The 14,205-nt window shown below is 38.8% G+C and overlaps 3 protein-coding genes across 3 annotated transcripts; 2 read left to right on the forward strand and 1 right to left on the reverse strand.

Annotated features, from left to right (window-relative positions):
* The first annotated feature begins 220 nt into the window (after window positions 1-220).
* LOC6503093 (splicing factor 3B subunit 4) lies at window positions 221-1,560 on the forward strand. Its single transcript, XM_001963375.4, has 3 exons — window positions 221-351; window positions 413-496; window positions 559-1,560. The coding sequence occupies exons 1-3, from the start codon at window positions 318-320 to the stop codon at window positions 1,464-1,466; spliced, it is 1,026 nt and encodes a 341-aa protein (XP_001963411.1). The 5' UTR covers window positions 221-317; the 3' UTR covers window positions 1,467-1,560.
* Window positions 1,561-2,283: 723 nt separating this feature from the next.
* LOC26514187 (ceramide synthase 6) lies at window positions 2,284-14,071 on the reverse strand. The gene is made up of 6 exons (XM_014905874.3): window positions 13,307-14,071; window positions 3,784-3,904; window positions 3,496-3,717; window positions 3,098-3,435; window positions 2,873-3,017; window positions 2,284-2,814 (listed from the first exon to the last, which is right to left on the reverse strand). The coding sequence occupies exons 1-6, from the start codon at window positions 13,489-13,491 to the stop codon at window positions 2,578-2,580; spliced, it is 1,248 nt and encodes a 415-aa protein (XP_014761360.1). The 5' UTR covers window positions 13,492-14,071; the 3' UTR covers window positions 2,284-2,577.
* On the forward strand, window positions 6,504-7,323 carry LOC6503094 (josephin-like protein). Its single transcript, XM_001963376.4, has one exon. The coding sequence runs from the start codon at window positions 6,553-6,555 to the stop codon at window positions 7,240-7,242; it is 690 nt and encodes a 229-aa protein (XP_001963412.1). The 5' UTR covers window positions 6,504-6,552; the 3' UTR covers window positions 7,243-7,323.
* Window positions 14,072-14,205: the final 134 nt, after the last annotated feature.

The following is a 14,205-nucleotide window of genomic DNA, read 5'->3' on the forward strand; positions in this document are numbered from 1 at the left end:
GCGCCTTAACAGAAGGACACAATATTGAATTTAAAGCTTCTGCTTTGAGTTCGTTTTTATGTTCGACTAATCTTAATCGTTTTTAAAATCTGAACACCTTGGCGGTGCACTTTTCGCGGCAGACTGACTGATTTTATAGAGCCCGCCAACAGAGCCATCTGCTGTTAAATATCGATACTATCGGCTGATTTCAGCGCTTTTCAACACTTTTTTCTATCAACTCTAGCTGTCAGCGGTGTGCCACCTCTAGCTTGCATGGAAAGATTGTCAAAAAAAGCCGAAATATTGAGTTTTAGTTGACATACAATAGTTCTGAAATGGCGGCGGGTCCAATTGCTGAACGCAACCAAGGTAAGTTTACGTCCCTTCATCTCCCTTAAGCACTGATAATAGCTCTCTGTGTGATCCTCAGATGCCACCATCTATGCCGGCGGTTTGGACGACAAGGTTTCGGAAACGCTCCTCTGGGAGCTCTTCGTCCAGGCCGGACCCGTGGGTAAGTCCTGCCGGTCATCACCCCGCTACTTTGATTCATAATTCGCCTTTTCTCTCCTGCAGTTAATGTCCACATGCCCAAGGACCGGGTCACGCAGATGCACCAGGGCTATGGCTTCGTGGAGTTCCTGAGCGAGGAGGACGCCGACTATGCCATCAAAATCATGAACATGATCAAGCTGTATGGCAAACCCATACGCGTGAACAAGGCGTCGGCTCACCAGAAGAACCTCGACGTTGGCGCCAACATTTTCATTGGCAACCTGGACGTGGAGGTGGACGAGAAGCTGCTCTACGACACCTTCTCGGCCTTCGGTGTCATCCTGCAGACGCCGAAGATCATGCGCGACCCGGAGACGGGCAAGTCGAAGAGCTTCGCCTTCATTAACTTTGCCAGTTTTGAGGCCAGTGACGCGGCAATGGACGCCATGAACGGCCAGTACCTCTGCAATCGCCCCATTTCGGTTTCCTACGCCTTCAAGAAGGACCACAAGGGCGAGCGCCACGGCTCGGCGGCTGAGCGTCTCCTGGCCGCCCAGAATCCATCGGCCCACGCCGATCGTCCTCACCAGCTGTTCGCCGACGCACCCGTACAGAGCATGATGCCTGGCCAGATGATGCCCGGCCAGATAATGCCGCCACCGATGATGGCACCGCCGCCGCCCGTGGTGCCCGTCTCCAACAACAACATGAGCATGATTGCGCCGCCACCGCCTGTGCCACAGCCGACGCCGTTCCCAGCCACGATACCGCCACCTCCGCTTCCACCCTTGGCCGGTGGCCAGCCGCCACTGCCCCCGGCGATGGGTATACCGCCGCCGCCGCGCATGATGCAGGCGAATGCCTGGGCGCCGCCCGGTATGCCAGCGCCGCCGCCGAGACCGCCGCCCACCAACTGGCGTCCGCCGCCCGTGCCGTTCGCTCCCGCGCCCTTCGCCCGGCCCTACCAACCCGATGGCTACCAGTACTAGGACTAGAGCGTAGTTTACCTCAATTTAGACGAGATGAAGTGAAATAGGTTTTAAAAATGCATTTAGCAAAGCAGCATCGTGTTCCGAAGCCAGATTAGTGTCTAGTCTAGGATTGAAGACTCATTAAAAAAAAAAAAAACACGAAAACAATTGAGTTCCCCCCCTTTCCACATTTTCGTGGAAAAATTTTATTCAAATTCTGTTCCAATTCTGCAATAAACAAATGATTAAAACTTGTATAAAAAAAACTGGTAATATTTATTCAATTAAGAATTAAGAATTAATATTTAAGAGTGAATAGAGGCACCCCCTATTATCCATCTCTTTTTAAATCGATTTTGAAAGAAAAAGACATTTTATTTTTGGTCTTGTAATTCTTGTTTTTTTGCATTAATTTTTATTTTTATTAATATTGGGAAACATACAAGTACAATATTTACAATAGTTTTTTGTCTACTATTTTGTTGTTTTGTTTTTATTGTATAATCGTTTTTGTAATCAATTTATATTGAATTTAATTTAATTTATTTCTTTCTAAGCGAATTTGGTTTCGTCCTTTTCCCACACAGTCTCTTCTCAGTACTGTCGTCCTTTTTTTTATTTTTAATTTTTAAACTCATCTTGGCTTAGCATTTTACTCTTCTCATTTTTTTTTAACTTTAATTTAATATTAATTTTATAGTTTTTTTTGTTTATTTTTAGTATTTTTTTTTTTGGTTAAGCAAAACAACAACAAAAAACCATGAGGCATACTTTTTCTCTCTTTTTTTTTAAATTTAAATTTAAATTTTAATTTTAACAACGATAGACAAGTTAATTATTTTACGCATTAATTTTATCGCTTTTATTGAAATTTGGTTTTTCATTTTTTGTTTGTTTTTTTTTTCGTTTGTTTGTTTAATCTTAAAAAAAATTAATATATAAAAAATAATAATTAACATAAAAACGTTCTGAACTGGTTTGGTTTTTGTATGCGTGTGTGTGTGTGTGTGTTATGCATGTGTGTGTGTGTAGGTGTGTGTGTTGTTTTGTTTACTGTTGTTGTTGTTGCTGGTAGTGCCTCCTCCGAAACTGGGTGCGTCCTTTCCATCCTTCCATCCGGACTCTCAGCCTATTGGGACGCCGCTGACGCAGCTCCTCCACCCGATTCAGTTGTGTGATTATTGGCGTTATGGGATTTCCGTTGGATGGCAGCACCACCAGTAGTTGGGTCTGCCTTGCCAGGTGCTGCTCCTGCCGCTCCGCTATTCGACTTGCCCTTGGAACGCGCCGATCCATTGGCTAGACGGGCATTCTCCGAGCTATCTGTGAGATCCTCGCTATCACTGGACCGAATGTCGCCGGACATCTGTAATTTGACAGAAAAATATAGGCTTAATCTTAAAGGGACATGCTCGAAGACTTACCAGACCCTTCTGCAGAGAGTCAACCACTATCTTGAGAATCATATATGTCCAGATGACGTGCAGGACGAGGAGCATCAGAAGCAATGAGTTGAAGATGTAATAGGCTGGGAACATGGGCAGAATGCGAGGTGCCTCCACAGACGAGCTAAAGAGGAGGAGATGGTTCATGGTCATGAAATGGAAGCAAGCCAGGAGAGAAGGGGGGTCCTAAGCTCCACCACTCACCTGTAGATGATGCGAGGATAGAAGCCCAGTCGCGTCACAATCCATACCACCGTGAAGATGGCAAAAATGGCATCGCACAGCTTCTGGTAGTTGGCATATTTGGTTAGCTTGGCCGCCTCCAGGAAGATATCGGCACAGTCGTGGACAACCAGGACCAAGGAGCCAACCCGATGCAGATTACAGACCCAACTGAGCGACATCAGGAGTAGGGTGACCATGTGATGGATGAACATCTGCCAGAAGTCCTTGCGTTTCACATCAAAGAACTGGGTGCCGGTTAGCGACCAATAGAAGGACATCGAAATCATATAGTACCACCAGATATCATTGCTTATCGACTGGAAAAAGATTAGTATTAATATTAGGGATTAAGGATTAAGGATAAGGGATCTACTCACCTGATGGGGATAGCCGTACCAACAGCTCTTCACATCCCAGAACCAGGGCTTGTCCCACAGCACAATCACTCCGAAGATGAAGCTGTACAGGTAGTAGATGCACCTCCAGGTGTTCTCGCAGAACTTCACCAGCGTCGAGGGCTTGTCCTGGGCCCTTCTGAGTCGCCACCAGCGTTCGATCTGGCGCTCGGACATGTCTGTTTGCTTCGCCAACGGAGCCAGCTTCAAAAAAAAAATAAATATTAATATTATATAATATTATTTAAGATTAAGAGTTATGAGTCCTACCAATTTGTTGTCCAGTCGCGTCGATTTGGCGTAGACTGTCTCCAGTATAGGAACATTGGCGGCTTTCTTGGGTCTGGAACTACGTATTCCCAGCGATTTTCCGATCGGCGATATCCAGAAACTGCAAAGATAGTCGGGAGTAGTTCATAGTTTTAGATTAGAGTGCTTTTGGGGTTCTATTTTTAAAAGATATATGGTTATGGTTGAGATAATCAAGATTTCTTGATACAAATGGAATGTTATATCGCACTTTTTGATAAAAAAAAATTAAAAACTTGATAGCTGGTACTCTTCAAGAACTAGGTTTTTAAACCAAATAGTTCCTATAACTGAAACTAGTAGCTACTTTAGTGATTTCTGTAGGTCCCATCTTATAAAAAGCATTAAAAAACCTCTTAAAAATTGACAGGAACTAGTTCGTTAAACTAAATGGTTCCTATAACTGATAAGGAACCAGTTCCTTGGGTTCTTTAAGGAGTTCTTCTGCTTTATAAACCATGAAGATCTAAAAGCCTCCCAGTAAAAACCTCTCAAAGTTAGATACATATATGGTATATAGTTTAGAATCTTTAGGTAATAATGATTTCTTGACAAAAATTTAAATTAAAAATCTTAAATTTTGATAATGGTTTAAAAACCTTATAGATATAACCTTGATCTTGATATAATCTTGATTTATAGATATAACCTTGGTTCCTACATTATAACGAAACTGATAACCCTCTTTAAAAATTGTCACAACTTGGCATAATAGAATGCTATACCTCAGTTTTCAATAAAAGTTTAAAAACTCTATAGATAGACTCTTAAAGATCTTGGTTTCTTAAACAAAATAGTTCCTATAAGTGATACACGTACTTACTTTCCATTTTTTTTTATTTATTTTTATAAAGGAAATAAAACACCTCTTAAAAATTAAATTTAAAGGATGACTATAAAAATGGACTAGTTTTTGATACTTTATGATAAAATTTTAAAACCTAATAGTTCCTATAAATGACAATAGTTCCTGTTTTACTGATTCCTCTGCTTCATACTTAGTTAAAATTCTTAAAAGTTTAAAAAACTTACAACTATAACCTTAAAAACTCAGTTCCTCCATCTAAATAGTTCCTATAACTGAAACCATTTCCTGCTTTATTGTAAAAATTGATATATGATATACTTGATATAATAGGTTAAGATAATAAAGATTTCTTGACTTAAATTGGAAAATTATTATCATACTTTTGAATAAAAGTTGAAACACATTGTACATACATATATATAATATATGTAGTTCCTTAAACAAATAGTTCCTATAACAGATTAAAGTTCCTTCTTAGTTCCTAGTTTACTGATTCCTGGATCCTAATGGAACTAAAAATCCTCTGTAAAAATCTCTTAAATCTAGATATACCCATATACCAGGTTAGAAATCTTCAGATTATGATTTTTTGACAAAAATTTGAATTTTAGTACAAGTTTTGATATAAACCTTATAGCCATAACCTTAAAATCGAAGTTCCTCAAACGAACTAGTTCCTATACCTTAACTGATACCAGTTCCTACTCTTTAAAGAAATAACATTAAAAACCTCTATAAAAAATAAGAAAACTTGGCATATGGTTAGGAAAATAATGATTTCTTGATACAAATTTTATGTTATGTAATTTTATGCTACCAGTTCCTACCTAGATATATGGTATATGTTTTAAATATTAATTATTTCTTGGCAAAAATTTTAAAATTGTAAAATTGTAGTTCTATTTTTATGAAAGTTTAAAAACCTCAAAGCCACAACCTTAAAAGATCAGTTCCTCAAAGTAAATACTGTAACTGATACCCTTATAAAAACCTTATAAAAAAGCAACTAAAAAACTGTCAATAAAAACCTTCCAAAACTTGGCAGCACCCAATGCGGAAACGTTTATTGTCTTCTTATAATTTACTTTTATTTATTTTCTGTTTATTATTTTATTTGTAATTTTGCATTGAAATTCCGGGCGAAGAGTATGGGACGGGCCTGGCCTGGCCTGGCCTGGCCTGGCTTGGCACCTCCTCCTGGTGTCTGGGACGTGGGGAGCATGGAAAGCATGGCATGTATGGCATGGTGGTGACGGAGGCGACTCTGGGGAGGCTCCTGGCCCCCGACATGCATAGATAATTAGCCAGACTATAAGTGGACAAGTGGGACCAAAATAAAAAACCCACACTTCGGAAGTTAATTTGCTAATGAAATTGAAAATGGAGAAGGAGGAGGAGGTGGGCTAGGGCATCGCTACTATAGCTATAGTATATCGTATTCCGATGATCCCCCCTCTCCATATAACCCATTCCAATCACGTTTGAAATTAAATAGAAAAAAATATAGATTTTTTCGTCCATTTTCGGCCAGCATATGAATTACAAGATTTTTTTTTTTTGAAGACTTGAGGACTAATTGGTGGTTCAAGTTCAAGTGGATCGGAAAGCACAGAGGGCATTATCAGGGTTAACTTAACCCGCATGTGCCATGTGCCGACTTTTCCAATTTATTGACAAATCATAAAAATAGTCAAGAGTTCGAGTTCGGTTCGGGGTGCGTGCCTGCCTGACCTTTTTGGGAGTGTTTTAAAAATAAATTGAATTACTGGAACACCCCTAGAGTGCGTCATTACAGGCATTGTGACGCACTGTACCCCGCCCTCCTCCAATATCTAGTTTTTTGGGGAGACTTCACTCAGAAAAAAAAAGAAAAAATATATTCTTTTTTTGTCAAAAGTTTTGGGAGTTCTATAGCTCCGAATATGGAAACCCGACAGTCTCGGGGGGATTACGTCAGTTCGGAGGTGGCCAGTGAGAAGCAGGAGCAGGAGCAGGAGCAGGAGGAGGAACTGGAGGACACTAGGATGATCTACCACGAACGGCAGACGCGTCATCTGTGCGGCCTGCACGCTCTCAACAATCTCTTTCAGCGCCCGGACATGTTCACCAAGGCGGACCTGGACCACTACTGCTACGAGCTGACGCCGCGCTCCTGGCTGAATCCGCACCGCTCCTGGATCGGATGGGGCAACTACGACGTCAATGTGATCATGTACGCCCTCAATCAGCGCCGCTGCGAGGCTGTGTGGTTCGATCGCCGTCGCGATCCCCACTGCCTCGATCTGGACAACATATTCGGCTTCATCCTGAATGTTCCGGCCCAGATGTCCCTCGGGTACTATGTGCCGCTGCCCTTCCAGATGCGGCACTGGCTGGCCCTGCGCCGGATCGACGGCAGTTACTACAATCTGGACTCGAAGCTGCGACAGCCCAAGTGCCTGGGATCGGGCGATCAGTTCTTGGACTTCCTTCAGACCCAACTCCTGCCGGACAACGATCATGAGCTCTTCCTGGTCATCCGGGCGGCGGAGGAGTTGGACGCCGGCGAGGCCATTTGGTCCCCGACGGAGGCCCTCAAGCAGCACTGGCTGCTGCCCGAGTTCAGAAACTAAATTAATGGACAGTTCGGATCAGAAACTGCTCCCTTGGAATATGGTTTTCCAAACGAGAATATATATGGATTTTTATTTTAAGACTGTTGTCGTTTAAGAAAGTTTAGTTGGAATACTTGTTCAAAAATTCACACAAATCGGATGATTTTTAGGGGAGTTATAGACGTTATAAGAGAGGGCCTTTTTTCCTTCAAGTATCCCTACAAGTATGCAACACAATGTGGTTTAAAGAGTCTGTTTGTTGAAAAAAGTTAGTTTCAGTGGAAGAAATCAGTGGGTTGGGTATCATAAAGTCTATAAAACTTATAGATCTTGTCCAGATCTCAATATGATACTATACTATTTCATTTATGATGAAATTCAGTAAAATCGGTTTATTTTTAGAGGAGTTACAGGTTTATTTAAGGTAAAGGACATTTTTTCTTCAAGTATCCCTATATGTAAGTATGCAACAAAATCTAGTTTGAAGAGTATATTCTTTGAAAAAGTTTGATAAATTGGAAATAATTCTTATTTTTAATGAAATTGGAGTAAAATGGAAGAGTTAGGTAGCTATCTACAGTCTATAAAGTTTATAGATCTTTTCCAGACTATTAATTGCCTTGAAAACTAAACTTTTTAAGTATTATTTAAGAAAGTTGAAATACTATACCTATAAAAAATACTAATCCAACGAAATCGCTCATCAAATATCTAAAAATTCGGTAAAACTCGGACTATTTTTAGAGGAGTTACAGTAATTTTTAGTAAAGGACATTTTTCCTTCAAGTATCCCCATAAGTATGCAACAAAATCAGTATTTTCAATGAAAATCAAGCCAATAAGAAGAGTACCAGGTATCAGACAGTCTATAAAGACTATAGATCTTTTCCCAGACCTGTCATTACCCAGAAAATTGAACCTTTTCACCAAATTGCTTGAACATTTCCATTTAATACTTTTGTTTTTGAGTTTTCAAGTCCCAGTCCCTCCCCAATTTAGTTGTCGTGCCCATAATGATATATATTTTCGTTAAAAATTTAACGTTTGGCGATAAGCCCGACCCGACTCGTCCCAGTCCAGCCCAGGCCAGCCAAACCCTGCACTTTTTAGCATTTTTTATAAAATTTCACTTCGAGTGCAATGACTGCCAATTGCAAAGCTCGCGATTTGTCAATTATTCGGGGCCTGTCTTATCGGAAATATATATACATATATATATATAATATATATATGTGCCTGGGAGTACATATGTCGGGTGTTGTTTGGGGAATTATTGGAACTTGTTCGTGATAATACAACACGCTAGCCGGCGATTGTGCCGGCGATTAGCGAAACTCAGGTCCTATATCTCAGCGCCCCTCACATGGCCCGACTTGGGTCGGGTTCGGTCCGACGTCCATATAAGGAGTGACTCATCTGGCCCCCGGCCAGATCGAATTTTAGCATAAGCGTCGTTAGTCAGCGCTTAGTCGATAGGAAGGGTGGTGCATCATAGGCCGCCCCATCAAAATAGGAATACCCCTTAATTTCCGGGGCAGTTGGGGGTTCCTTCTTATCTTTATTACAACCTATAGCTACAGTTGGCTCTTTTTTGTGGTCTCTGGGCTTAAAAGGCTGATTTCTTTTTCAAGTTTTACATAATGGGATGATCGGTTTCAAGACATGGCTTTAGGTCTTAGGAACTTATTCTTGATTGTTTCTTTTAAATATCTATAGTAGTAGTATCTCTAATAATATCTATGGTAAAGTATATATGGGTGTTTACAAGGTTTACAATATAATAATGTCTTTTAATCATTTTATTAAAACATCTGTAGACTTCAAAAGACTTCTAGGGAAGGGACATCTTTTAAAATTATATAGAAATTATAGTATAGTGCTACTGCTATTTCGAAGTGGTCCTATAGATTTAAATGTTAAAGATATTTTTAAATATTTAAATAAACTGTGCATTTTTAACAGCAATCTAAAAAATAAGGGAAAATAATCCCAAAACTTGATCGATTGTAAATTTTGAATGGAAAACAAAGTAATGGACTCTCCTACCTAGTATACACATTTTTTTACAATTTTTCATAACTATCTGAGGAACTTTTTTTAAAGGTATAGTACTTTAAAGTACTAGGATGGTATAATTAAGATAGGTAGAAAATGGAACCATTATAATGGAATTAGTTATGTTTTTTTTAAAGAATATCTATGGAATATATAAGGATAGAGATATAAAAATATTTATAGGACCTTTTCGGAAGGTATACCCATAATAATAAAAACAATACCAACACTTATTTAAATAATATTTTTCTATAATATATAATATCTATAAAGATGCTATGGTATAGACCCGGTTTTTGATAAATGGCCTTAAAAAATGGGCTTTTGTTAGAAATATCTCCATAAATGATGCATTTTTAACATTAATATTAATATATGTGGAAGTTTTAAAAATAATAAGACCTTGTATAAGGGCTTGCATAGAGATGGTACACCTTTAGAGATGGTAGACCCATTATAATAGGAATAAGACCGCTTTAGGGATGGGATATAATATAACCAATTCTAGAAGTTTTTTTTAGTAATTCTGTTCAATATTTTTTTTCTACAAAGATGGTATAGCATAGACCCTTTAGATGGAAATTTTCAAATAGATACCCCCTTATCCCGGAGAGGAATGGTGTTTTTATTAGAAATATCTCCAAAACTATGCATTTTTAACCCCAATCACCTGGAGATGTTACACCTTTAGAGATGGTAGAACCATTTTAATAGGAATAAGACCGTGTAATAACTGTATTAAAATAGCTCCTTTAGGGATGGTAGAGCTTTAGGGATGGGATATAATATAACCAATTCTATAAGTTTATTAGTAATTCTATTCAATATTTTTTTTCTACAAAGATGGTATAGTATAGACCCTTTAGATGCAATTTTTCAAATAGATACCCCCCTTATCCCGAAGAGGTTCTATAGACTGAAATGTTGAAACTACTAGAGAATGGTGTTTTTATTAGAAATATCTCGAAAAACTATGCATTTTTAACCCAAATCCCCAAAAAAAAAGTAAAAAATAATCCCAAAACTTGATCGATTGTGAGTTTGAATGGGAAAGCAACAAAGGTAATGGGGTGTTAATTGGGCCTCTTGACAAAAAAAACTGCACCGGAATCGATACTCCGCCTCTCTCCACTTTTCGTCGGCCCACCTGACCAGGTGTTTCTCTCTCTCACTAGCTGTTCTTCTCATTCATTTTCTGCGTGAAGCACGTGCGTTTTTTTTTTTCTTTTATTTTTTATTCTCTGATTTTTTTTTTTTACTTCCATTGGGAATACGAAGCCAGCCGATAAGAAACTGAAGTGACCGCGTTTTTATTTTTTTATTATTTTTTTTTTTTAGGTAAGAGGTAAGAGGGTTTGTTAATCTTGGAAACGGGTTTCGTTTATTTTTTCGGCCAAGAAGGATTGCGAAGTCAAGACAGCGCCATTCCTAGAATTTCAAATTTTTTTTCTTATTCTTTTTTTTAGAGAGAATTATAATAAAGTTTGGGGAGGACAGGGGCCTGCAGGGGGGGATGGCTGGCAGTAAGCCATTAAAATAATTAACCTGAAATTTTATCGCTCGAGGGTCAGTGATTACGTATCGCGAGGAAATACTTGAACATCAATGCCTTATACCCCCTATATCACATACCCATAACCCTGGGGGCCTCTCACTCATAAATCCTAATCTACAAAATACTACAAAAAAAACTTTAAAAAAAAAAAAAAAAAAAAAAAAAAAAAAAAATTTATCCCTAATCTATAGATAAGCTTTTTTTTGGAAATTCAAGAGTTACTAAATTTTCCATTAAATCGGCACTCCCTAGGGCCCAAAAAATAAATTAAATTATAAAATGTTAAATAAAATTTTCCATTTCCGCTTGAAATCAATATATATTTAAAAAAAAAACCAAAAAGATAAAACTATCTAATCAGAATTTCAATAAAAAATGATAAATTAGATACATTTTTTTTAATTTTTTTTTTTTTTTAAAAATACTACATTTTGGCTAAAAAAAAATACCAGCCCTTCTGGGGCGATGACTCACGAGTGGAGTGCTGCTTTGGGGCCAAAGGGGGGTGGCCTGAAATAAAGCTAAAATAGAGAGGAGACCCATATAGATAGGGAGAGTACACTACACCCTTGTGATGACAAAAGACAGTCACCGAGTCACCGTAGTGGTGGCATTATCAAGTTCTATACGAAAATCTGAAAAGAAATCTTATCGCGGGCCTGCAGCAGTGCCCGGCCCCGCCAGTGGCGTGTTTGGCCAAAAGTGGGTAGTTATGTGGGTTTCCGATGAGTCTCCTTAGTAGTAGTTCCAGTATTCATTAAAGAATCCAAATCGAATCATAAGATAAAGGCTAAATGGCAAAGAGAAGACGACGCTCCAAAAAGCGACCTTGAGGGTCAATTCTCGCTCAAGAAGCTCTGGGCTCTAAAGCGGTCTGCCATGAAACAGATTTCAGCTTTTTTTTTTTTGGTCTCGGTCTCATATTCAAATGCCACAGCATACTTAATACACTCGTAAAAAAATTAACAAGAAAAGAGAGAAAAAAATGAAAAATTATTTTTTTTCATTTTTCTTTATATTTTTTTACAGTGTATTTTTGACAGTGGAACTGCCCACACATACACACACTCACAAATGCAAGCCAAAAATGTTTACTTGACTGACTTTGTGTGTGTGTGTGTTTTTGTGCCAAATTAAGGGGAAAAAAAAAAATAACATTGCAAAAAATAAAAAAAAATAGTTAAGCATGCATGTACATGTATGAATGTACTATGGAACATGGAAATGCAACTTGCACGCAACTAACCAGGCACTTAAATATGCAATAAATGGCATTGGTTTTTGTTTTTGTTCTTTTTTTCCTTTGAAACTTTAACGAATTTTGAAGGCACACGACTCGACGGCGGTGGCGGGTTAATTGGCCTGAAAAGCGTCGAAAGTGCTCTTGGCCCAACAGTGGGTTAAAAGTCATGGGTATTTGTACAAAAAAAAAGCAAGAAATGGGAGTGTTTTTTTTTCGAAGGGTCATGAAAAATAAAATATAATTTAATTTTATTTTAAGAGTTTAAGGGTCTAGGGAATTAAATATTAATGGAGAGCTGTTAAATAAATTAAAATTAAATTATATTATATGTATTATACATTTATTAAAATTATACTAAAAATTACAATACTTTTTATTTAAAACAAAAAAAAAATACTAATAATTTTATTAATTAATTTTAATTTTATTTTTTTATTAACTCTTAAAATAATACTCATAATAATTAAAATTACACCCAATAGTATTCTAATAAGGCCCACTGTACAATAGTGTGCTTGTTCTCATTTGCGATCTATTGTGTGTATTGGTGTGTGTACAGGTATAGTGTATGTGTAATGTACATATGTATGGATGTGTTTCTACAAACATGCCGCATGGAGTCGCCCTGCTATGCTAGCTGTATAGTAAACAAATGCATTTTTTTCCCCTTAACTAAACAATTAGTACGAATAGTTAGTGTTCATTGTAAGCGGTTCGATTTCTCATGGATTTGTGGGAATTTTCGTTTTTTTTTTTTGTTTTTTTTTTTGAGAACTCTGAACAGCAGCCGGCGCTTGATGGTTGTTGTTTGTTTGTTTGTTGTAGAAGGGAAAACCTAAACTTGCACCAGCATGCCGCCGCCTCTCTGCCGCTCTGCCACCACTAACACTAACTCACACACACAAACACACAAAAGTGACGTATGTATGCTCAGATGTACGGTAAAAATGTTGGGCGTTTCCACGTGAGGTTATGTTGTGTTTGGCGGCGAAAAAAAAAAACACAAAAATGGAATATAAATAAAGGAGAAATGTAAAAAATGTGAAAGAGATAAGGTTGACTCTTTTTAACTTACTGTACATAAAGCATGGATAAGAGGGATGGAGGGGAGCTGGACTGGGACTCCAAATGAATGAAAGAGAGAGAGCGCGAAAGGGATGTGTGGGGTGGTGGGCCGACCGCCCCACTCTCCACTCTCCCGAAAGGTAGAGAGAGATAGATTAACTCACCGCTCTAGGGTGTAGCGGACCAGCATGACCACCGCGGCCAGCGGTATCGGCCAGATGAGGTCCTTGTAGTTGGCGTGCACCACATCCGGCCGGGAGCCGGGCGCTATGTCCGCCCATGTTGTATTCGGCGGCAGCCAGATCTGCGTGCTCCAAAAAGCGCCGCTCAGTTTATTGATTATCTCCATTTGCTTGTTTCTCACTGCCGGTTTTCAATTTCTCTTATTTTTTTTTTTTCTCGCTTGTCCTTGTTGCCTCGAACTATATCCCAGTATATATGCCGGGTGGATGCGATCGAGCAACAACAACAATAACACCGCACCGCCAAAAAAAACAGCACACACGCGATATGTTGGCACACACTCACATAAAAATAAAAAACAACAAAAAAAAAGGAACCTAAACGCCGCCGAATTGTGTTTTCTTCACTTGTCGAATTTTATGCGTTTTCTTCGACTCCGCTGCTCGCTTTTATATGCTATATGGTGGTGGTGTTCTTTTAATTTCGGTTTTTTTTTAATATTTTATTTTTTTGTATTATTGCTTGGTTTGCTTATTCGATAAGCAGCTTTGGAAGGAAGAATTAAATGCCAGCCAAAGGAATACACTTCAGAATTTCGGTTGGGTAGACTGTGCCCGGAGAATAGAGTCGCTCTTGCGCTTAACTTTAACTTTAAGGGCGAACGAAAAAAAATACTCTATTCCATAGAAGCGGAATCGATGTTTTTCTTGCCCCCCAATTCAGTATGACCACACACCATTTGTCTTTTATAGAGCTTTGCACCTCTGGGCACACTAAGCCGCACTATCGATAGTCGATAGTTGGGAAGCTTTGATAGCCGTGTTGGAAAACGACAGCAGATCATGACGAAAGCCGGCCCTCGTCCCCATAGGTGACGAAA

This window comes from Drosophila ananassae, chromosome XL, assembly GCF_017639315.1.
Source record: "Drosophila ananassae strain 14024-0371.13 chromosome XL, ASM1763931v2, whole genome shotgun sequence".
Classification (NCBI taxonomy): domain Eukaryota; kingdom Metazoa; phylum Arthropoda; class Insecta; order Diptera; family Drosophilidae; genus Drosophila; species Drosophila ananassae.

Bases quoted from the DNA above. Each gene is read 5' to 3' on its own strand.
- LOC6503093 (XM_001963375.4), top strand. From the start codon at position 318: ATGGCGGCGGGTCCAATTGCTGAACGCAACCAAG. The intron at 352-412 runs GTAAGTTTACGT...TGTGATCCTCAG, and splicing joins AATTGCTGAACGCAACCAAG to ATGCCACCATCTATGCCGGC. The intron at 497-558 runs GTAAGTCCTGCC...TCTCTCCTGCAG, and splicing joins CGTCCAGGCCGGACCCGTGG to TTAATGTCCACATGCCCAAG.
- LOC6503094 (XM_001963376.4), top strand. From the start codon at position 6,553: ATGGAAACCCGACAGTCTCGGGGGGATTACGTCAGTTCGGAGGTGGCC.
- LOC26514187 (XM_014905874.3), bottom strand. From the start codon at position 13,491: ATGGAGATAATCAATAAACTGAGCGGCGCTTTTTGGAGCACGCAGATC. The intron at 3,718-3,783 runs GTAGGACTCATA...TTTTTTTTGAAG, and splicing joins CGCGACTGGACAACAAATTG to CTGGCTCCGTTGGCGAAGCA. The intron at 2,815-2,872 runs GTAAGTCTTCGA...GTCAAATTACAG, and splicing joins ACTCTCTGCAGAAGGGTCTG to ATGTCCGGCGACATTCGGTC.